Below are 24,279 nucleotides of genomic sequence, written 5' to 3'. Positions count from 1 at the left end.
ATCCATCCTGCTCCTACCTTCTGACTGAGCCAGTCAGGAGACGCGTCAGCTTGTTTCATGCCACAGTTGCAAAACAGCTCGGGCACACAGCAACTTCTTTCTTTACTTCATAAAATTTCCTTTATAAAAGAATCCAGTAAAGATGATTCTTTCAAGAGGTCCAAAGTCTTGGTTAGACTTTTTGGGTTTCTGGCTGGCCTCTCTGCAGTATTTATAATGATTACATCTGTTTCTCTGGAGGGAGGGCACCCCTTAACTCTGGTAGTTGGTAGCCTCCTTATTCATTGTTATATTTTGCTTAGCAAACTAGACTGGAGGAAATGTGGCGTCCTTTTCTTCTTTGATGCAAACCTGAAGAGATTACTTAGGGACAGAAATTCAACAAATATGTTCGAGACTCAGCTCACTAAGATGACCAACTGGAAAAAACATTAGACCCTGAGGGATGTTTTCGTACCTGCACAGGATGAAAGGAAATTGAGTCCAAAGGGGGACTCCTGGCCAGGCTGGAAGAATACCTAGTGTTCCTGACAAATCACCCTTCTCCCTGTGAGCCCTTCTCACCCACGGACTTATGTGGCTCCTTCTTGCCCATGTATTCAGACCAACTCCCACAAAGTCCCTAGGGTGGAAATGGGCTTTCCTACCATCCCCACTTCACAAAGATAAGTCCAAGGAAAGTGAGGGTGGGCAGCTTGGGGAGGTCTGTGGGCTTCATCTTTCTTAATGCAAAACTTACTTTTTTCTACAATGCTGCATTAAAAATGAACCTTCTGAGCAAGAGCAGTAGCAAAGATTAAGATGCCAGGAGTAATTGACTGTAAGCAAATAAAAGAATAAGAATTTTTCCAGACAAACACTTGCAGATCTATTGCCCAAGGGATGACAAAGACTAAGTAGGGTGAACAAAATCTTGTTTCATGAGATTCTGTCCAGAATTTATATGACAGAGAATAGCTTCCCTCCTGCTTAAGCTTAATCCAGAGTCCAGATTTATCAGTCATGTGACAGCTTCTTCTGAGATTTACTTCCACAGCTTCAAGAACTGGGTGCAAGTTGCAGGTGGGCTGGGAAAAGGCCTAGATCCCATGGCCCCATCTCTCCCCTGGGCTTAAACAGAAGTGGCCTGGGGGTCCTGAGTTGGTCTGTTAGCAGCTGGTGGATTTTCTGTGGCAGGTCATCTTGTCTGTTTACTGTTTATCTGGAAGCTGCAGGCAGGAACCCCTGGGCCTACACTGGCTTCCTTTCTCCATACAAAGGGGTCAGGGTGGGGGAGGAAGAGGCATTGGTGATCATGACAAGTTGGCTTCATTGTCTGCATAATTCCTTACAGGTCCCAGGAGCCCTGGGTGTTGGTGCTCAGTTCCGAACTCCTTTGTCCACCCTCTCCTGCACACCTCCCCACCCCGTACCCCCAGCCCATCCTTCTAGATCATTTGCAGTCAGACTAGGTTTGTCTGAGAACCTCCTCCCTTAACAGGGTCCTAAGGTCTTCTGTTCTGATGTTGCTTCAAGAAGAGGCATGATGGACAAAGATGACTTGTGCTTTAATATGGCATTTAGAGTCTATTTAGTTTCTTTTTAAATGTATGCCTTAAACAAATCTAACCTCTGATAACAAATACTGAGTGACAGATGAGAAGTCTCTGCATATTCCATGCCAGCAGCACCTGCAATGTGTATGCACTGAGGAGACGAGGACGAGGGTGCGACAGAGTGCAGAAGAGCCAGGGATGGAGTCGGGCTCCGTGTGGCCTTGGCAAGTCACTACCCAGCTTCAGTTTCTTTACTTTAAAATGATCCTAACCTTACCTACCTTGTTAGGTGATAGTGAAGAATGGAGCGGGGGAGAGAGGGAGAGAACAGGCATCCCTCTCTCTACATCTGCAGATTTAACCACTGCAGATGGAAAATAACTGGGAAAAAAGTCCCGTCTGAAATGAACGTATACAGACTTTTGTGAGGTCTTTATTCCCTAAGTAATACAGTGTAACAACTATATAACATTTACACTGTATTAGGTATAATAATATAGAGATGATTTAAAGTATGTGGGAGGATATTTACAGGATTTATGCAAATAGTACCCGTATCCTTGACCACCCAAGGATTTTGTTATTCCGGGGTATCCTGAAACCAATCCCCTAAGAATACTAACAGATGACTGTGTATGTAAAGAGTCTACCCTCAGTATATGACAATTGAAACTATTATTCCTACAATGATTTTTTTGGCAGTGACATTTATTTCTCTAAAAAGTGTATGCATATTTGTCTTTGACTTCAAAGAAATGTAGTAAAGACAAATTAAGAAATATAAAAGAGGAAGTAAAAATGGGAGGTTTGTTTCTTGTGCTAAAATGCAAGGTGATAATGTTCACATTTTACAACAGTCTGAAAATTCTGAAATTCTTAATTCAAGCTTATACTTTCAATAGTGGTATACCTATCATCTTTCTATTCTTATCTATATATTATTACTAGTAAAGGTATTCATGGCTATTAAAGTATCTGTGCTCCTAAAGCACAAGGAGACAGATTATCCCCTTTCTATAAATTCAGGCATCTCTGATGGGTAAACATGGGTACATGCTGCCCTCTAGTGGTAAGTCTGGAGAACAGTAGAAAAGTCAGAGCTACATTTTGGAAGAGGGAAATTAATTGAATACCTTAAAATTATGCCAGTAAGGATCACATTAGAGATTTCAGAAGAGGAAATACAAAGTCAAAAATGGTATACCAACATCTGCCAAAATTCTTCCTAATATTACAGATAATTTCAAGGAATCTGGTATAAAACCAAACAGAAAAGTGCTTTCATAGAAAAAAAAATACATATATATATATAGATAGATGTATATATAGTCATGCATTGTTTAACAATGGGGACATATTAGGAGAAATATGTCACCATCCAGTTTTGTCCTGCAAATATCTTAGAGTGCACTTACACAAACCTAAATGGTCTAGGTTAGTCATTTGCATGGCCTCTTGATACAATCAAGAAACATGATAAACATGTATGAGGCCATTGCTAAAGTAACACAGTATACTACTTACAGTAAACTTTTGTTTTAGAGTGTAGAAGTACACTAATAAGTATAATAATTACACAAACCAGTAGCAGCAATTGGTCATTGTTATCAAGTATTATGTACTATACACAATTTTATGCACTATACTTTTAGGGCAGTGCAGTAGGTTTACACCAGCATCATCACAAATACACAAGGAATCTGTTGTGCTGGACATCAGGATGGCTATGTCACCATAGCTACAATATTGCCAGGAACAGGAATTTTTCAGCTCCATTACAGTCTCATAGGTTCACTGTTATGTGTATAGCTTGTCATTGGCTGAAATGTTGTTATGTACCATATGACTATATTCCATATTATACATGCATGTGAACATATGTTGCATATTATATACACAATACAGATAGGTTAATGAGCCATAAATCAAATATATTTCATTCACATGACTTACCAACGTGTATTCATTTGATATCATTCACCTGGCATTATACAAGGAGACTTCCTTGGTGCTGAGCATTTGCCCTTTAGTAGCAGCTCCATGCACACTCTTCTGAGGGTCTGCATCCCACCTTTCTGTATAGTGACCCCCCATGTGAGCAAGGGCACTGTCCACATTTAGTGCCAGGAAGCACAGGCAGAAACCAGGGAGGCTCTGGAGACAATAATGTCTTACTGGTATCAAAGGCCCCAAACCAGTCCATTATCCCTGGCATCTGACAATATCCCTCATGGCATCCTGTCGCTTTCTGAATTTTCAGAGGTACTAAATGGCTATTTTAGGCATTGAAATTACTCATCTGATAGATGGACTTGGTCTCACTGCTCTTCATAGTGGTCATCTATATTTAACCTGCCCCATTCATTTGGGTGAGCCAGCCTTCCTACCCAGGAAGCCAGCGTGATCCACAAGCATCCAATATTTATTAAGTATAAACAGTGTGTTCCAGTTGATGTTCTAGAAAACAATCTGTGTTCTTGAAAGGTTCATGGACAAGTAAAAACAAAACGCATGTAGGAAAAATATTGTCAGAAAGATGCAGAAAATCCTTAAAAGGTGGTGGTCCAGAACCCTCTGCCTGAGAAGGGGGTGGGTATCTGGAAGTCACTCCTAGAAATATTGCTCCTTATTTGCATCCCTTGATGAACCAGCAGCGTAATGGCATGACTTTTCTTGCAGATTTTCAGTTTCTCCCCTGGTGAAGGGCTTTCTAATACAAAGTGCCAATGATATAAAACAGCCTGGGTGAGTTTCCATGACTGAGGCTGGGGAATTCTTTCTCTCACCAAGTATAGTAGTTATCCATTGCTGCATAACAGATAATCCCAAAATTTAGTGGCTTGAGGCAGCACACATCTGTTATCTCACAGCATCTGTGGGTCAAGAGTCTAAGTCTGGCTTAGCTGGGTCCCCTGCCCAGGGTCTTTCACAGATTGCAGTCATCTGGAACAGGATCTGCCTCAAAACCCAAAAGGTCATTGGATGGATCCAGTTCCTTATAGGGCTGTGAGACTGAGGACCTCAGCTCCTTGCAGGCAGTTGACAAGGGTCATGGAAGGGACAATCTTCTTACTTTATTGGTAAGAAGTGACTTATTTGTACCTTAAGGTCCACACTCAAGGCACAAGGGTGGGAATACTGGAAGGTGGGAATCATTAAGGCTGTCCTAGAAATATGAATGCAACACTGAGTAATACCCAGGTGCCGACCAGGTCTCAGGCAGTGGTAGTCAGATAGAGAACAACCTGGTCCGGCCCTTGAAAACGTCTTCAGTCTATAAGACACACTGCGTCTTGGAGCCATGCAGGAATATCTTAAGGATATGACAGGATCACCAGGAGGGAAAGCAGACTCAGATAGATGGAAGCAGTTCTGCAGCTTGCTCTGCCTGGACTCAACAATGCTGACATGGACAGGGAAACCCCAGGGAGTTGAGAAGCCACAAGCTCAATGTCTGGAAGAGGATGAGCACCAAGTCCTGTGCCTCTATATCCACCTAGGACTGTTCTGAGACAGTCTCTGGGAACAGGACAGGGACTCTCCCCTCTTGCTGTTAACAAAGGCCCTGAAAAGACCCCAGGCACAGGAACAGGCTGCTCAGTGCCCTGGCAAGCAAAGCAGAACTGAAACCCTGGCCTGAACAGCTATAAATGGCAGTGGAGTAGACAGTCCCTGAGTTCCTGGAAAGAAAAGGTGAAGTCTTACAGTATGGGATGTGGCTACCGCATTTTATATAACATAATGGACATCTGTACCAGCCAGAGGCCCAACCCCCACAGAGGCAATTTCGGAGTGGTTAACAGCTTTATACCATCAGATTCATCCATTTTAAGTTTACAGTTCAGTGACAGTAAATTTGTAGCACCTTGTGACCATCACAGTACAGTTACAGACCATTTCCACCACCTACTCAACCCCCTCATGTCCCTTTGCTGTTAGTGTCTGTCCCCACTCCAGTCACAGGCAACTACTCATCTGCTTTCTATTTCTGCCTTTTTTGATATTTCGTTATCAATGGAGTCATATGATTACTGGGAATGTTTTTGCCATTTATTCATGGGATAGTGTGTATCATTATCATTCCTTTTTGTGACTAATATTCCATTATATATACTATTCCACATCTTGTTTGTCTTTTTACCAGTCAATGGGCATTTGGATTGTTTCTAAGTTTTAGCTACTATGAATAATGCTTCGATAAACATTTGCTTTATTAAGTGTTTGTGACGTGTTTTCATCTGTTTCATATGTTGGAATTGCTGGTTATACAAAAAGTTTGGTTAACCTTTTAAAAAACTGCCAACCTGCCTTCCAAAGTGGCTGCACTACTTTATATTCCTATCAGCAGTAGGAATACGTGAGGGACACACAAGGATTCCAGTTCGCACACATCCTTGCCAACACATTCTTTTTTTTAAGGTACTGAGAATTGAACCCAGGGGCAGGCACTTTACCACTGAGCCACATCCCCAGATCTTTTTTTTGAGACATGGTCTCATTAAGTTGCTAAGGCTGGCACTTTGGCTTTGAATCCTTGCAAAACCCTCCTGTCTCAGCCTCCTGAGTTGCTGGGATTACAGGCCTGCGCCACCGCACCTGGCTTGTTATTCTTTTTTTTAATCAATCCTCTGAGCAGGTCTGGAGTGGCATCGCACTGTGGTTTTGATTTGTATTTCTCTATGACTGATGATGTGCATCTTTTTGAACATTTATAGTTTGTAAAGTTTCTTTGGAGAATCTCTGTTGAAATCTTTTGCCCATTTTTAAAACTGGATTATTTATCTTCTCTTTAAGAGTTCATTATGTACCCTGGATACCTATCCTTTATTGGACATATGTTTTGCAGACATTTTCTTCCAGTATATGACTTATATTTTCTCTTTCTGAAGACAATGTTGTCTTTTGAAAGGTAGAAGTTTTAAATTTCAGTGAAGTTCAATTGATCAACTTTTTTTATTTTATGGATAGTGCTTCTGGTGTCATATCTAAGAATTCTTGGCCTGATCCAAAGTCACAAAGATTTTGTTTTGTTTTTTTCTATAAGTATTACAGTTTTAGCTCTTATCTTGAGGTTCTATGATCTGGTTTGGATTCATTTTTGTTATATGATATGAAGTCAAGGTTCAACTTTATTGTTTTGTACATAAATACCCTATTGTGCTACTTGTTGAAAAGACTGTCCTTTCCCTCCACCGAATTTTCTTTTGTCAAAAATTAGTTGACCTTAGTGTAAAGGGTTGTTTCTGAATTTTATGCTATTCCATGGATCTGTCCATTGATACACCCATATCACGCTGCCTTAATCAATGTCACTTTATAGTGAGCTTTCAATGGGGAAGGTAAGTCTTCCAACTTCATTCTTTTTCCAAATTGTTCTTGGCGTATTCTGGGTCCTTTGTATTTCCATACAAATTTCAGGATCAGCTTATCATTTTCTCAAAAGAAAAAAATCATCTTGGATTTTGAGAGGGATTCTCAATTTGGGAAGAATTGTCATTTTCACAAGATTGAGTTTTCTAGTCCATGAACATATTAGTCAACTTTCTGCTGCTGTGACAGAATAACTAAGAAAAACAACTTCAAAGAGAAAAGATTAACTTTGGCTCACAATTGCACAGATTTCAGTCCCCAGTCAGCCATCTCCAGCGTGTCTGGGTCTGTGGTGAGGCAGCACATCATGGCAGACAGGCACGGTGAAACAAATCTGCTCACCTCAGAGCACCAAGGAAGCAGAGGAAACATCCAAGTCCAAAGTATATCCTTCAAAGGCACGCCCCTGGTAACCCACCTCTTCTAATAAGACCCCACCTCCTAAAGTTTCCACTACTTCCCAATAGCTCCACCAGCTGAAGATAAAACCTTCAACATGCATAACAGAATGTCTCTCCATTTATTTTTATCTTTTTCAAAATTTCTTCAGCAATGTTTTGCAGTTTTCAGCATGCAGGTCTTATATTTCTTTTATTTCTAAGCATTTTCATTTTGTAGTTTATTGTTTGCATAGAGACATATAGTTGATTTCTGTAAATGGATCTTGTATCTTGTAAATTTGTAGGACAGTCTTTTTCTGAGTTCAGAGCCACCTACAGTGTCAGCCAAAAGAACCACAGACTAGTGGAGAGCTGGAATTATGTACCTACCTCCTACCTGCTATAAGGCTTTCCCCTTCAGTTCCCCCCTGCCTCTGATATCCAAGAACAAAGGTCACTTCACTCAAAGGAGGTGTATAAGAAGTCTTGAGAAGCTCCATGAGAAAGTTCTTCCTCAAATCAAAGTCCATATCACTGTATGTTCTACCCACAGCTCCAGCGTCAGGAAAGCAACTCTTCTCCCCATCCTTGAAGACAAAGCCACCTCCATCTGTCACCTTCAATGAGGCCCCAGAACTGGGAATCAGGCAGCCCTCTCTGGCCTGTCACCTGAGCACCATGGTCCCACTGCAGCCCAGCTCGTCATTGCTTTCTCAGTGGCCACAGAACACCTTAACCCCAGTAATATTTTAAGGTCAAAGTAGAGAGAAATTAATCATAGGGGATTTTTAAGTGTTGCATGTCTTGTGAGTCCCTCTGGGATTTTTGGCAGGCTACCTCACTTAGTAGAGGAGTGGAGATAAATGGTTTGTGCTCTGGTTTTGGTTCTCTCAGTTCAGGGCCACCATGAATTCAATTTGTACCCTCACTTCAAGGACCCTTCTGGCACAATCCCCAGAGATAAAGATAGTTTCCATGGATGGTATGCAGAATGATTTCAGGAAATACACAGGATGTCAACTCACAGTGAGGAAATTATTCTTTAAAGCACAGACATTTTCCAATATCTCCAATTAGGACAAACAAAGTCTCTTAGTATTAATTTTTTTTTTTTTTTTTTTTTTTTTTTTTTTTTTTTTTTTTTTGGTACTGGGGATCAAACTCAGGGCCTTGTGCTTGTGAGGCAAGCACTCTACCAGCTGAGCTATCTCCCCAGCCCAATGTTTTTTAATACCCTGTTCAACCCTTGGTCATCCTCCACTCTCTCCAGTCCCTGCCTTTTTCTTTAAGTAAAGACCAAGCCTCCGGAAAACAGTGGAATTTAATAACACTGCTTTTCCTTGTGACTTGTGGCAAATAAGACTTTTTCTACTTATAGTAGTAGTATATAAAGTTTGCCTTTCCAAAGTAAGTGAAAATTTTTGAGTTGATGAGGAAACACAGTCACTAAACTAGAGGTGGTTTCCAGATAAGACCAAGGTGAAGGTAGTTTGGGACGTCCCACCTATGGGACATACTGGGTGATGCCAAGCAGAGCTGGGCCCACTGCAGAGATGACACTTCCCCATTTCTTATTATTTTTTATTGATAAAAATACCAGAGACTAAGTAATTTACAAAAAATAAATATGCATTCAGCTCCTGACTCTAAAGCCTTGAAGGTCTAAGGTGAGGGGCTATACCTGGTGAGGATCCTCTTGCTGGTAGGGACTCCAGAGTCCCAGGGTAGTGGCATCACATGGTAAAAGAGAAGAAACACACTAGCTCAGGCTTCTCTTTCCTTATGAAGCCACTAATGCCATCACAGTGCCGCACCCATCTTGATCATATCTAATTATTTCCAAAGGACTCGCCTCCAAATGCCATCAACATACGTCATAATTGAAAATTTCGTTTCCAGTACATGGAATTTGGGAACTCATTCAAACCACAGGACCCAGCTCGCCACTACCTCCTGTGATTCACTCATGCTGTTTCCCCACTCTGGGCCACTGTGTTGCTGGATGCTAACCCTGTGCACGCCACTAACACTGTGTGCTCTGTCTCCCCCTGCAGGTGTGGAGGGCTGGGGCTGGTTCTGGCCAGCGCGGGCTTTGGCATGCTGACGGCACCCATCATCGAGCTACACAACCAGAAAGGCTACTTCCTGCACCATATCATCTTTGCCTGCTGCACGCTCATCTGCATCATCTGTATCCTCCTGCTGCCTGAGAGCAGGGACCAGAACCTGCCGGAGAACATCTCCAATGGGGAGCATTACACAAGGCAGCCTCTGCTGCCACACAAGAAGGGGGAGCAGCCACTCCTGCTCACCAACGCTGAGCTCAAGGACTACTCGGGCCTGCACGATGTGGCCACTGCAGGTGACGGGCTGCCTGAGGGTGCCACAGCCAATGGCATGAAGTCTATGTAGCTGGCGACGCCACCATCCTGAGAGTCCCCAGCGGCTTGAAGGGTTGGGGGGAGTTTGGGCACAGGTTTACAGACCAGAGGGCAGGCACATGACCCAGGGTAGGAAAGTCCAACTCTGCTGCTGACGCTACCCAATCGTGAGACTTTCAACTGGTATGGGGAAATTCTGTCTTTCCAAAATTCCAAGAAGAGGGTTCAAGGAAACAGACTCTTTGGAAATAACCCTTCAAAGACTTTCTTTTCTGCCATTAAATGTTTGTATTTATTTTGGTCATTTTTACGAGAAGCACTTTATTCCCTTTCCTCTCACTGGTCACAAAGTGGAACCACCTCCTTTGGGAGCAAGGCATGGTCACTCCAAGGAAGATCCCATGAGTGACCAACGCAGCGGCCAGTGTCCTCCCTGGAAGTCAGATGCTGCTCCTCACCCTCCACCAGAGGAGACAGAGGTCACCTGGGCAGGCCCAGAGGAGCCCCCCACAGGCCACCCACCTGTGGACAGACATGACACTCTTGGAGCATTCCCAGGACTGCATTTTAGACAGTGAAATGTACATGAATTAGGTTTTTGCTAGAGTCTGTGTATGGTTTTTTAAACTCTTTTTTTTTTTTTTTTTTTTTTTCTTTTTCTTTCTGTTTGTAAGGTAAGAGCTTCCATCCCAAGTTTTGGGGGAAAACAGTTCCCAGATATCATCAAAACCAGCTCAGTCTTTCTTTCCTTCAGGCTCATTCTTTTGTACTTGATGCTGGAAGCTCTTTGGGGAAAACTTCCACACTTCACCAGAAATCATAAATGATCAGTGATAATATCACCAGTTTTTCTGATGCCAGGTTTTGCTTAGTTAAGAACACAACCAGCAAATGTGCTGAGGTCTGAGATGGGTTAATTTTTATTAAACTCCTTCCCAGATTTCGCTCCAGCAGAGAAATTCCCTCATTCACAGTCAGCTTTGCGTCTGGCACTACTTGAAAATGTGGCTACTTTCTGAACTAAAAACAACAGGGAAATAACTGAAAAACATGACTGAGGCAAACCACAGGAGGGAGGGCTTTGCTCTCCCAACCACAGCCCGTCACCCACCTCTCAAGCACACACCACGGAGATCGCTGGCTGGGACAGCTGTCACTCAAGTCACACCGGAGCCCACAGCGCCTGTGAGCCTCGCATCTTCCTTCAGTGGCTCCCTGCTTGCCACTGGCTCAGCATGGAGGTGGGGTTTAGGGCAGGAGTGCAGATTCCCCACAGGTGAGTCCAATGGCCTCCAGCCTCTTGGAAGCAAGATAAAGTTAGAGAAAGCAATAACTCACCAAAGTTCCCCTCCCACCTCTGTTCCACCTCCAAGGGTTCTCGCCGTGTTCCTCATTGTGCACCATCCAGTTGGAAGCCCAGAGCTGCTCAGAAACCAGCTTCCTTGGCATGCAGGTGCCACTCTGTTGCTACTCCAGCACCCGCTCTTCTGGACAGCCTGGCTTCTCACTAGAAGCCAGCCTCACCCCTTTGTGATGCTCACCTTTGCCATGGGCTGTGTTCTTCTAAGGACATTGTGGTCTTGGCCTATGATGTGGGCAATCACATGACTTCCAAATGACAGTTGCTGGAATTCAAAGGGCCAGAAAGGGGTTGAGTTTCTCCCCTTCCAACTTCCCACCTGGTCTTTCCTGTAGTCTCCGTCCAACTCCCCTTCACAGCTGGTACAAATATTAGCAGGAGCCCACTGCCTTGATAGACATCAAGAGGGCAGAGATCAGACATACAGCCACGTGCTCCCAGCACCTGGACCTGAGCTGTCTCATCAGCCGATGCCTGAGGTCAGGAGAACCTCGCTCAAGTCCCAACAGCCAAGGGGAAGCTGTCTGAGCAATTCTTCCCCATCCACCTGCTCCAAGTTTAGTTCATCCTCTCCCTTCCTGGCTTCTGAAGTCAATTTTGTTCCATGTTTCCGCATTAGTCCGCATTCACCTTACAAAGGCCTTTTTATTTTTTGGATCTGTGCAGCCTTCGTGTGCCAAATTTGTGAAATATCTTTTACCTTTTTTAGGGAATTTGCTACTAAGATACCTGGCAGCAAGCCCTGTTAAGTTCAGGATAAGGCATACTCAGAAGTTGTGAGCAGTCTCAAACTGAATGCAGGCCTTTTCAAAGAAATGTATGGAATCTACAAAGAAATGTATGGAGCTGCTGAAATGACTAGGCAGGTGGTGTCAAGGTATGGCACTTCCAAACTTCTGTTCTGACGTCTCAGATCTCCACCTCAAATGACAATAATGAAAACACTGGGTCAGCAAATTCAGTACTGATCACTTCAGCAATCAGGTCCAATCCATCAGCCACCAGAGGAGAATCTGACTTTGAGGAGTAGACTCAAAGGACCAAAGTCTAGTGGACGGGCAGGTGTTATCACTCAGCCAGCAGGGGGTTCCCCCCCCACCCCGGAGGATGAGGCTGAGTTGCTACTTCAGCTAAGGGGTACCTGAAGCTCTTGAGGAACACCTTTATGAAATGTAGCCAGAGGAGACCGTCCCCATGGATAGAGCCCTGTGAAATAGGTACCAACCAAGTCAGAAAGGCAGCAGGTGCACCCAGGCCTGATATGTGTCAGGCCTGCAGGGCTCCACAGAGGAGGTGGCCTCTGCCCAGCTTCCAGCACCAGGCCGCCCATGCTTGAGCTTCTTGGTCCTGTGTTCCCCCATGGTTAGTAGAGAGACGCTTCTCAGGCTCTTGCCCCTTCTATTTGGCCCTCTCCCCTCCAAGGAAACATCAGGTTTGCAATCCCTGCTACTCTCTCTACTCACCCTTGAGCCCTGTGACTCCTTTCTGATAAGAAGTCATGCACAAATGTGAACGCCTGAGCTGGAGCTAGATGTTTCCTCATTTTGTTCTTTTCCAGAAGCCAATAATAACTATTATCAAATATCCTACTTATTAGCACCCAAGACAAATAGGAACAAGTTTTAAATGTTTTGGTTTCCTAAGATCATAATCACCTGCAACTAGAGGACAGGGCTGGTAAGTTGGTTTGACCACAGAAGAGAGAGCAAGTAAAAAACCTCGTTAAGGGAAGTATCACACTCAAACATGACCAGTTCCTAGAGCCAAAGGAGAAATCCCTGAACTGGAAGTGCCACTCAATCAATCTCATGACTGTCACATTCGCACAGCCCCAGGGTGGCGCATGGGTTGGAGGCGGCCCACACTTCAACCCTGTCTTCTGTTTTGAAGGACACCACCTCACTTTAATGTATTGTGTGTGTTTTGGAGAAGCAGTACAGTGTGTTATGTCTAGTGAGGAACGCTTCCCTACCTCTGTCCTTTCTACACCCCAAACCTGTGAGGTTTTCATATGAGAACCGTGTTCCTGTACGTGTCGATGGGGGTTCCCCTGGCGGTACTTGTTCACAGCACAAGCTTACATCAAGTTCTGAAATGTCATTCACAGCTACGTGTCTGCATGGTGTCGCATCTGTTGTACCTTTGGGGAAAATTCGTATGTAAATGTACAGAAATAAAAATGTTGCCCCATTAACAGATTTCCTCTGGAATGTCTTCCCTACCTCACCTGATGGTATCCAACGAAGGGCATTTCACTACCATTGACGACGAGTAATAAAAATCCTCCATGTTGATTCAGACCTCGCTCGCGTCACTACTTTCAATGCCTCTGTACGCTTTGTCTTCGCTCGCCCTGAGGGAGATGGTGGGGGCCTCTCACTCTGCTTTAAGAGTCCTAGTCTTAAAAGGCAGTCAGAGGCAGAGACCGGATTACACATAAACTGTTCATCTAGTGCCATTCTCAGACCACCTGAGAATTCAGTGCATTTAAGAGGAATTTTTTTTCTCTTGTTTATGTTCTGCTAATCCGTGGCCTGAAGGTTCCCAGAGAGGTCAAGAAATGAATATCTTACACTGTGATTCTGTGAGGAAAGACTGATAACCCAAACTCTTCTCTAATGTAGTATTTTTTAACAAGAAAACAATTATTTCTTTAATAAAGTATTTATACCAAACTCTTCTCTCCATAGCCCTGATTTTGTGTTACTTACTATTCTATTCCTAGAGAGGTGCCCACTTGCTGTCCAAGCTGGCTGAGGCCTCCGAGGTTAGCATGCAAAGTCTGCAAAGGAGGGAGGCACTTGGAGTTCCATACATATGTCTTCCTCTAAGTGCTCTGCTTCCTGGCCAGTCACCACCCTCAATTGCTACCACAGGCTCAATGCAAAACTCTTACCACTGCACAAAATGGTTACAGAGCCCTGAACTATCCACCACTAGTAACAAAAGGGTCCACATGGACCCCAAAGATTAGAAAGTTTGTCAGTGGTGTTCACCCTTTCTTGCTTGGAGAAGCACCTAGGGAGTTTTTCCACCTTGCCCAAGCCTGGTCCTCAGATTAGCTGTACCTCTGAGGAAAGGACACAACTGGAATCCAAGTGGTGGTAGACAGAAAGAGACAAGGTGAAAATCAAAGGCAGATACTTGGGAGAAAAGAGAAAGGAGATGAGAAGAGAATACGATAACAGGAAGAGCAAGAGGGATCCGAGGTATCTGAACCTGTAAAACCATAACTGACACAACTGCCAAGACATTTAGTTTGCAACATACTTAATTTCTACATACTTAATTCTAGCAGCAACAACACACAGCGAGGTGGGGCTTATTCCCATTTTATAGATGAGAAAATACAGTCCAAAAAAGTTCAGGCTTCACCCAGACCACAAATCTAGTAAGTAATATTGAGTGGGGTTCAAATAAAGCCCCAAGAAAAAAACAAGAAGGGAAGGGACTCAAAGAAAACAAAGCAAGAAGTGCCCAGAAGGGTTTAGCTGAAATAGGAAGACAAACACATCAATTCACAGCCATCTCAGGAACACACACAAACCCAAAGCATATTTATAAAGACATTAATCTTAATTCTAATTGGGAATGCACATATGAAACATGACCGATCTACACTTTAGATTGTTAGATCACACGTTTCACTCCCAACAAAATCCCACTTCACCATTTTCCCTATCACCAGGTGGCCAAGTGTTACTGCCCCCGGCTCTCCTCCTCCAGGCCCATCACTATGGCCTTGTAGCACCCACACTGTGAGGAGAAGGAAAAGCTTCTAAGAGTGACCCTTCCAAAACAAAGTATGAACACAATTGATAAAATAAAATTCAATCCATTTATTTAAATGTACACCGTAGATAAGTTACAAATTCTCCCTCTGCCACTCAGCTAGAACTTTTCCGGAAAAGCCTCCATTTCTTCCTTGATCCTGTTTTCTACAAGTAACGCGAAGTTACTGTCTGTGTTCTGAAGGTTATAGCTGACAAACACCTGTTTGTTGGTCTTCCTGGCTAAAAAGAGAGAACACATTGACACAGCCATGACTGAAACACCCAGGTCCCACATTCCTCACACCTACCTGCAGCTGGTAATGGTTGGACAGAGAACAGGGTTTCCAGGGGAGAAGAGAGTGCTAATCTTTAGGACTCTTCAAACTGATGCTACAGATGCAGACAAGTGCCATTTAGCCCCTCTCCTAGTCTCCAGAACAGTGATTCTTAAGTGTGGGCTCCCATCTAGACTTTCTGCATCAGAAAGTTGGGGGTTCAGCCCAGCAATCTGTTAACAAGCCCTCCAGTGACCCACACTCATGCTTGAGAGTCTCTGCTCTATGTAGGGTTTTTTGGTTTTGTAGTATTTTGGTTTTTATTTCTTAAAAGCACAGATAACATAACATTAAAACACTTAAAAGGGGGCTGGGGTTGTAGCTCAGTGGTAGAGCACTTGCCTAGCATGCATGAGGCACTGGGTTTGATTCTCAGCACCACATATAAATAAATAACGTTCCATTGACAACTAAAAATTAGTTTTTTAAAATACATATTTAAAAGTTAAAGTTCTCATGTACCCTCCACCAATTCCACTCCCTTCCCAGAGGCAACCCTATATTTCTATGCATTTACATATGCATACAAGTTCACACACACGTGTATACACACACGTATGGTTTTCTGACACTGAAGTTTTAGCTCTTTTCTTCAGAACCAATAATAAATAGTTGAGGTACACTGGTCCAACTGCAAAAATAAAGCAGTCACATACCCGGAAACTGAAAGACAAGACAATATTCTGAGAAGCAGGCAGTACGCCCAAACCAACTCAATGCTGTGCCAGGGCCCCCTTCCTCATCCTCATCCACACCGAGGGCAGATCCGAAACTCCTCCCCTCCCATCCCACTGCTATCGATCTCCTCCCACAGACAGAAAGGCAGCAAAGTGAGGCTCCGGTGATCACCTGCACCATGATTAAAGGCTGGTTTCGAACACACATAGCACCAGATTTCACCCAGAAGCTACTGTCCACTCAGTTGGTATCACCATCACGCCTGCAGCCCCACTAGGGATCATGTGGTTCAGGAGAATGGGGAAAGTCAACTGTAGGAGACCTGGGTCCTTTCCCACCCCACCACAGCCAGGAAACCTCTTTGAGCTCCAGTCCTCCTTTGTAAATCAAGGAAGGATAGACCTCTGGATCTCAAAGGGCTTTTTATTCACCCCTTCCAGGATATGTCTGATTTTCAGGGATGAGATCTTGGAGATTAGTTGACTGCCCTCTTTATAGGGCAACTGGCAGAGCTCTAGAGAAGATTAGAGGACGAGCCAGCCTCTGTCTTGAGGAGAGCTGGGAAAATTGTATGGCATATGAATTATATCTCAATTAAGCTGTTTTCTTTAAAAAAAAAAAAAAAAAAGGAAAAAATATCTGAACAGAAGCAGTTCTTAGTATCCTGAGAGTCGGTGTTTTAGTACTGACTTACAGTGCTTGGTGCAGTCTCTCACCAGTTTGGTGGGTGCAGTGTGCCCACATCAGTGACAGCTGTGCCCACCCCCCCACCCCCATCCCATAGGTTCCCATCATTTCTTCAGTGCATGAGGCGCACTAGGAATTACTCATTTAGACAATGATCTGTAAACAAGTAGTGTAGCAGAACAGTGGGACATACCAAGGCAATGTGGGGGAGGGCCCATCAAGACAATCCCATTCAGCCTGCCCTGAAGAGTTCCCCTCTCCCCATGGGAACCCACTGAGATTCCAATGATTCTATTCACTAAAATAGGTCCTACAGCAGCACTGTATCTGCTGACATCATCCACCCACCAGCTGTCCTCCAAAGCCACAGGAGCACAGGGTCTCCTTGTCCACACCAAAGCCTGTGATGCTTCCAGAGCTACTTGGAATTTCCAGGCCAGCTCATTCCCTACTTGCTTTCACCTTCTGTACAAGATACTGTTGTGGGAAACCTCTCCCTCTGCATTATAATGCATTCATAATGGACTTCCTGGCTTAAGAGGATAGCACAGCTCACGACTTCACTGGGCAGCCCCCCGTGATCTGAGTACTGTGAAGCACCAGACCCTTCGGAGAAGCAGAAGCCACCCTGCACCACTCCAGCAGTTCTAAGCTACTGGAACCGGTTTTTTTTTTTTTTTTTTTTGCATACAAACTGGGACTAAGCCTCTGACTCACGGATATTCTTGAATCTACTTTACTTTTCTGGTATAAAACTCATGGCATGTCAGAGGAGCTCCTGCCATCCTTCTCTATGGGTGCCTGTCGTGGCAATGCCACAGCTTTGTGTCTCTGTAAACAGGAACATATTCCCACAACTTTGAGCAGGCTTGGACACACAGTAGTCTATCTAATAGAAGTGCACTACCCCTCACACATGGAAAAAAACTGGTGAAGCACTTAAAGAAAAGGGGTATTGGGCCAGGATTGTAGCTCAGTGGTAGAGCATTTGCCTAGCACATGTGAGGCACTGGGTTTGATCCTCAGCACATTCAAAACATAAATAAAGGTACCGTGTCCATCTACAACCAAAAATAGTAACAATAATTTTGAAAAAACAAAAAAGAAAAGGGACATCATTATCTCCAACTGACGTTCACATGGTTCAGAAAAAATAATATAAACCTGGAGTGGGGAAGGATAACAACTGGGAATCTGGTGTAGGCTGGGGAGGAGTTCCTTCTTTGCAAATTTTCTGTAAATTCAAAATTACTTCCTAATAAAAAGTTATAACTTACTAGGCAGGCCTAACTCCATGCTAGAAAAAAATATACCCTGCAAGTTCCTAAAAGCTGATCTTGGGGTATGGCAAGTCTGGAAGGGCTGGTGACATCCTATCCCAGCCTGCCTTCACCTGCTGGAGGATATCCTTCTTGGCTGTGAGTTGTCTGTTCATGCGTGTGGAACATAAGGTGAGAGGTGAACATTCCTACTTGTCAGGGATCAGGCCAACAGAATTCTCTTTGCACAGTACTCAACATAACAGAGTATGAGCTGCTCAAAACAGGCTGGCCTCCTCCTCCACAGGGGCCCTATGACTGAATCGAGAACTAAAGCAACTGAGAACAATGGAGAACGCAAAGACTGAGCAGGAGGCAGGGCATCCTGTGCACACTGGCCAAGAGCCCTAGGGACTACGAATGGCAGAACATGCCAATCTTACCTGAACTACCTGGACATTTGCAGTATGTGTGTCTCTGAGGTGTAGAAGGGGTGGAGCCTTCAACCACATATTCTTTGCTTGATACCCACTCTATGCCACAGTCAGAAGTCAAACCACAGTCTCCCCAATTCTGAACATCACACTGAGACTGAAGGATGCTCCTTCCTGCACAGTGATTGACACCTGCTTCATAGGCTCCACCAAATCCCCAAAAGGGCCCAGAGAGCCACTTGAGCAGCTGTCCATGGTGGGCTGTGGGCATCATTTACTCCCTCCTCCCATGAGGAGATGATGTGCTCCCTGGAGGGAAAAAAGTCATCAACTCAAGGATGAAGCCAAGGAGCATGTGAGAGCTCCCTGGGAACATGCTGGCCAAGACAGTCATGACCAGTTCAGCAGGGATAATGCACAAAGGTCTGTGTTTCAAGGCTGCAGCTCTTAGTATAAAGATTCTTCACTTCTGAAGATACCTGCCTCATGACATTAAACAACAGGTCCCATCTGACTGGTCTCACAGCGCAAGCTGTGGGTACATACCTAGGCGCTGGGCAAGGCCAGTGGAGGTCGTGTCAGAAGTGTCTCCAAAGAGGGAGGTGCACACAGGGATGGAGTCCTAAAAGAAAAACAAAGAACACACTAAAGCTTCACCTGGATGCCAACAACCACACTTCTGCACTTGATTCTTCGCAAGGGTGGCAGGCAAGTTCTGAGGGCAGACATGTGGACTGAGGAAAGGGCTGACATCTGTCAACACTCAAGCAAGCTGACTCCTTGACCGACACACAGGAGGTCAGTGGAGCTGACACAAACATGGAGAAGTCACCTGCAGCTGGAACCACAGAGTTGTTAAGTTCTAGGCCTGATTTTACATAAAGGGCTTGTTTTAATGTCGGAAACTCCAAAGCATGCTGAAGGTCAACATTCCAACCAAGAAGGAAGGAAATAAGACCACTGAAGGCACAGTGAGAAGAAAGCAAAGCACAGTCTGGGTGCCCCGTGCCTGTCCCTGAGAGGGAGGAGGACTAATCTCTTCAGCTCAGCCTGTGAGAGGACTCACAGTGCCCATTCCCTGAGGGTTCTGCTGGGGTCTTGAAGGTCAATAAGCATCCTATGACTTTGAGAAAGGACACCGGTCACCAGCATCCAAAAAGCCAAAATAAAGACTTCTGAATATTCTTGGTCAATCTCACTTCAGATAAGAAGCAATAAAAATGAAAGAAGCAGTATAAATGATGTTAAGATAAACAAATATGGCCCCTCTGAAATGTGCAAGAAATCTTACTCCCAATTACTTTGGAAATAATCTCCCTCACCATTAAAATGTCTACCTTAAAAGGAAAAGACTCACTTGATAACCTTGTAAACGGCCAAAACTGCTTTTATCAAAATAACAGATTTCTATGAGAAGCAGCCTGGTTGCAAAGCCTCTGCAAGGGTTTTAGTGACAGGCTTTGGGGTTTGGTGTCCCTCACCCCACTGTCCATGGAGGCAAGTGGACTAAACAGACACCTACTATGTGCTGGACAGTATGGCAGAAAATAGACCAAAGAGACTGCAGCTTGTCTCCTAAGAGATTCAAAGTCACTTTCAGAATTTGTTCAGGTCTATAAAAAAAGGAGATCAAAAAACACAGGAGATGAAAGCATTTCCTGCATACCTTTCTGGTTAAAAAAGACATAAAAGTACAACCTTAATTAATGAACCTGCTGCTTACAGGTTCCAAGGTCAACACTTAGTTGTACGGTAATAGTATTTACAATTAAGTCTCCTGAAAAGGTAAATCACCTTACCCTGTAGCCTTTTTCCACCAAAATTAAAATTTAGTACCCCATCTTGGCTGGGCACTATGGCACACTCCTGTAATTCAACGACTTTGGAGGCTGAGACAGGCAGATCATAAGTTTGAGGCTAGCCTCAGCAACTTAGCAAGACTCTGTCTCAAAATTAAAAAAAAAAAAAAAAAGGCTGGGGATGTAGCTCAATGGTAAAGCATGCTAGATTCAATTCCCAGTACTTTTAAAATAAAAAAAAAAAAAAAAACCTATCTTGTTACCCTTCTGAATAGTTCATTACTTTAAAAGTACATTAGGACACCCAGAGAGTTTTGCTATAGTGGGAGTGCCACCTTCCACCCATCAGGGATATCCTAGATGCCAGGCAACCATCCTCAAATTGATCCAGCTCAGCATCATCTGAGCAGCCTCTCTAGGCCCCCCAAAACCCTGCTCCATCCAAGGCAGGCCAGTCGGAGGAGCAGCTGCATCGTGTGATCTCTGTTTTCATGGCCTTGTCATACATGTATGGGGTTAGAGGCAGGGAGACCTCACAGACACTCTGATGTTATCCTCTACACAAAAGTCAGGAAAGTTTCTCTGGGAAGAGCTAGAAAGTAAATAGTTTAGGCTTTAGGAATTGCAAAAACTCTATTACAACTGCCTGACGCTACCATCAAAGCACAAAAGCTGCCACAGAATTCTACCTACCTATTGGAGGGGCATGGCCCTGTTCCAATAAAACTTTATTACAAAGGCAGAGGGTGGGCTGGCCCATGGGCCATAATGTGCTGAGCCCTGCTCCACAGGCACCTTGGATTTCCTGCCTTCAGCTATACCTTTACTTTATCTTCCTAGCTGGCTCAGGCTCTGTCCCCATAGGGAACATCCAGACACTGTACCAATGTGGCCATTCAGTAAGAACTGACTTCTGACAGATCTGATAAAGGAGACTGGGCCCTTTTCCTTTTCAGGCCTCGTCTTGGTGGAATATGACCTTCCAGTCAAGAAAATACACTCTGCTGGGAGCTGTGACTACCAGGTGGTCAGGCCACCAAAGCAGCCCACAAGAGGGGTTTATTTACTTATCTCCCCAAAACAGGGCTGCAAAAAGGGGCTAAAACAGTTCATCAGTCCTACCGATGCACAGTCCTGGGCCCCACATGCCCACTGCCTTACCCATTTCTATCAGCCACTCCTATCACTGTCAGGACAAAGAGAGAAAGAACATGAGGAGGTTCCAAACACCCTACTCCCCACTCATGCAATGAAAGAAGACCTGAAATTGTCACCTGCCCAAAGACCCACTTGTCAAGATTCACCAGAAAAGAAAAAGAAAACACCCAGAAAAGATGAGTGCAAATGGAAAGAGCAAGTGAGGATTTCCAGAACTCCCAATTCATATGTATCTTTCCCGAGGTTTCACTGGGTGCTATGAACCGGTGGCTTCCTAATCCCCCTGGTGCCCCATCAGTCCTTACTGCCTGAGTGACTTCATATTAGTCCTCCTTGAGAGGGCCTCCCTCAGCCATCCCACAAGATCTTAATGAGTAGCCTGATATAAACACTCATAAAACAGACAGGCTTCATCCTGAAAAACTAAACTGCAGAACCAGCACTGCAGGAATATGGGACGAGCACTAAGAGGTAACAGACCCTAAGAGGTCACAATAATAGTCTCTGGATCATGCTGTGAGTTTATCTCTTGAAAGGTTTTTAATAGAGGGCCGAGGTTATGGAATGAGACCTCTGAAAACATGAGACCAAATAAATCTTTCCTCCTCTTAAGTTGTTCTTGTCAGGTATTTTGATCACAGCAACAAAAACCTAACACAGATGACAATATCTGACCTCAGTCTTTATCACTTTTCTGCACTATAAAGAAACAGTCATAGGCAGTATTATGGGTTAAACTGTGTCCCCTAAAAAGATATGTTGAAGTCCTAATCTCTGAATGTGTAAATTTATTTGAAAATAGTGTGCTTGGGTAAATGTATGATTACACAAATGGTATGCCTCTACTTCATGTACAAACAAAGAAACAAGATGTATCCCATTTGTTTACAATAAAAATGAATTAAAAAAGAAAACAGTGTGCTTGTAAAAGTAATTAAGATATCAGTTAAGATGAGGTCATAACAGAGTAGAGTGGCCCTTAATCCAATATGACTGATGTCCTTAAAGAAGAGATGAAGGCTAGTGGTGTAGCTCAGTGCTAAAGTACTTGTCTAGGATGCAAAAAGCCCTAAGTTCACTGCCAAGCACCCTGAAAAGAAAAGAAAGGAGTCACAAAGACAGAAAGAGAAGACCACCATATGAAATGAAGCATCTACAAGCCAAGAACCATCAAGGAATACCAGCAGCCACCTGAAGCTGAAAGGCAAAGGATGGTTTTTCCACTACAGTCTCTAGAAGGAACCAACTCAGCCAACACCTTGATTTGGACTTCTGGCCTCCAGAAAGGTGATTTATTATTTTAAGCCACCCTGTTTGTGGTACTGTTACTACAACCTAGGAAACTAATGTAGGCTGCCCAGGGAAAGCAGAAAAAGGAGAAAAGAGACACAGGCTCAGCCCAGAGTGGCCAACATAAAGATGAGGAGTTGTATTCCCTGCAAGTTCTGAATGACAGCATCGCACATGGATTCACTGACTGAGGGCACGTGGTGTGGGAAAGAAAGAAGAAATCGAGGATGACCAAAGCAACCAGAAAGAAGGGAGTTGCCAAGGCAGAGAAGGGCTGGTTGTGGGAGGAGCAGATATGAAGGAGAGATCAAGAGATTGGTCTTGAGCATGTCTGTCAGATGCTGTTAAGACAGTCGAGTAGAAATGCAAAACTTCCAAGTTCAGGAAAAGTTGTCTGTACTGGAGATGTAAACAAAAGTCTACGCAGTCAAAAACGAAGACGCATGAGAGTTAAGTGACTTTTGGCAAACCCCAGGCAACGTGACCAGAGGCAAGACCCCTACACTGCAACCTAAAAGGCCTGAGGAGGAACCTGCAGTGGGGCGGCGGGAAGGGGTTCTGGTGGGCTTGGGGGCAGCCAGTGCACAACCGGGTCGACTCCTGGGGTCCCCGCCTGCCCAGGGGTAGACCTGGGGGACACCACCCCGCGATCTCCCGAGCTGGGGTTGTGCATGAGGCCCCTCAGGTACCCCCACCTGGCCGGGTCCCATCTCATTCAGTCCCTCTGGTGGCCCTCCTCCTTGTCCCCAGCCACCCCACCTGCTCCCAGCCGTCCCGTCCCTTCCCGGCCCCCACCTGATGGCAGCCCTTCGCCCAGCCCCTGTCTGGACCCCAAGTCCCCTCGCCCTTCCTCCGCCCCTTCCAAGCCCCCGGCCGCGACCCGCACTCACGTAGCGGCTGCACATGGCCACCGCGAGATTGCGCAAATGCGGCGTGGCCCCCACCCACAGGAAGAGCGAGTCCGTCAGCCGCATGACGTGGAAGTGGACGAGCTGCTCCCACAGCCTCGCGCTGAAGTTGTGCAGACACACGTCGCCGCCCGCGGCGTCCTGAGACTCCTCCATGCCGCCGGGCCAGCCCCACGCCCACCGCGCCGGAACCAGGTCCCGGCCGCCGGCGCCGCCCCGGCCAGACCCGAGCGAACGAGCGCCGAGAGGCCGAGCGCTCTTTCGCTTTCGTTTGCCGACTAGGGCAGGGGGCGGGGCCACCCCGGGAGGGGCGGGACCTGCGCTGACAGGGCCCGGGCAAAGCCGGCTGGGTGGGGCTTGGCGGCTGGCCTCGCGCTTTATTAGGCCAAGTGGTGCCTTCCAGAACCTCGTGCTCCCGCCGGCCTCTGCCCTAGCGTTGGGGCAACCTTCGCGCGGAGTCCAGCGTGACCTCTGGGGGCCCAGGGACACGTACCAGAATTCGCCCCCATCTGTTCACCTCCACCCTGATTCTTACTGAGCTGAAATCCAAGCGTCTCCCCGGGCCATGTCAGGGCACCCCACAGTAACAGACCCTGTTCCTTAAGCTCTCCGCCACAGTCACCTCCATCCTACCTCCTCCCTTAGCAGCCCCTTGATTCCAGGGAAGCCCTGGATGTGGCCGGCCTTAAGAATGGCAATGATGTTGAGAGTAAGCCCTAAAAAAAGAAAAATTGTGTGGACTGGCGGAGGAATAGGCACTCTTTGGAGTTCAGACCCACTTGAGCTGCCATCGTGAACAAACCCTTTTATCTGAGACCTGACTCCCTCATCTGCGAAATAAGAATAGGTACCTTTCAGAGATGTGGGAAAGATTATGAGAGTACCTGGGAAACACCATGAATGCCGGTCATTATGGGCCTTTCCAAGGGACC

The 24,279-nt window shown here is 45.2% G+C and overlaps 2 protein-coding genes across 3 annotated transcripts in view; one reads left to right on the top strand and one right to left on the bottom strand.

The window, feature by feature from the left end:
• Window positions 1-13,326, top strand: part of Slc22a23 (solute carrier family 22 member 23) — a 184,693-nt gene extending 171,367 nt beyond the window's left edge. For both annotated transcript variants that reach the window (XM_047559499.1, XM_047559498.1), the window contains one exon: window positions 9,340-13,326. In XM_047559499.1, coding sequence (XP_047415455.1) covers window positions 9,340-9,697 — 358 coding nt within the window. In that variant the 3' untranslated portion in view covers window positions 9,698-13,326. The remainder of the gene's footprint in view (window positions 1-9,339) is intronic.
• A 1,524-nt stretch (window positions 13,327-14,850) lies between these two features.
• On the bottom strand, window positions 14,851-23,592 carry Psmg4 (proteasome assembly chaperone 4). Its single transcript, XM_047558555.1, has 3 exons — window positions 23,330-23,592; window positions 18,739-18,814; window positions 14,851-15,039 (listed from the first exon to the last, which is right to left on the bottom strand). The coding sequence occupies exons 1-3, from the start codon at window positions 23,501-23,503 to the stop codon at window positions 14,918-14,920; spliced, it is 372 nt and encodes a 123-aa protein (XP_047414511.1). The 5' UTR covers window positions 23,504-23,592; the 3' UTR covers window positions 14,851-14,917.
• Window positions 23,593-24,279: the final 687 nt, after the last annotated feature.

This window comes from Sciurus carolinensis, chromosome 7, assembly GCF_902686445.1.
Source record: "Sciurus carolinensis chromosome 7, mSciCar1.2, whole genome shotgun sequence".
NCBI classification, from domain to species: Eukaryota; Metazoa; Chordata; class Mammalia; order Rodentia; family Sciuridae; genus Sciurus; species Sciurus carolinensis.
The sequence above is the reverse complement of the archived record's forward strand: the minus strand, read 5'-3'. Positions and strand labels throughout refer to the sequence as shown.

What these genes read in the sequence shown, in the direction of transcription:
- Psmg4 (XM_047558555.1), bottom strand. Translation starts at nt 23,503, where the DNA reads ATGGAGGAGTCTCAGGACGCCGCGGGCGGCGACGTGTGTCTGCACAAC. An exon ending in TGGCCATGTGCAGCCGCTAC is followed by an intron (nt 18,815 to 23,329) that starts GTGAGTGCGGGT and finishes TTTTTCTTTTAG; the next exon opens with GACTCCATCCCTGTGTGCAC. An exon ending in TGGCCTTGCCCAGCGCCTAG is followed by an intron (nt 15,040 to 18,738) that starts GTATGTACCCAC and finishes CTCTCTTTTTAG; the next exon opens with CCAGGAAGACCAACAAACAG.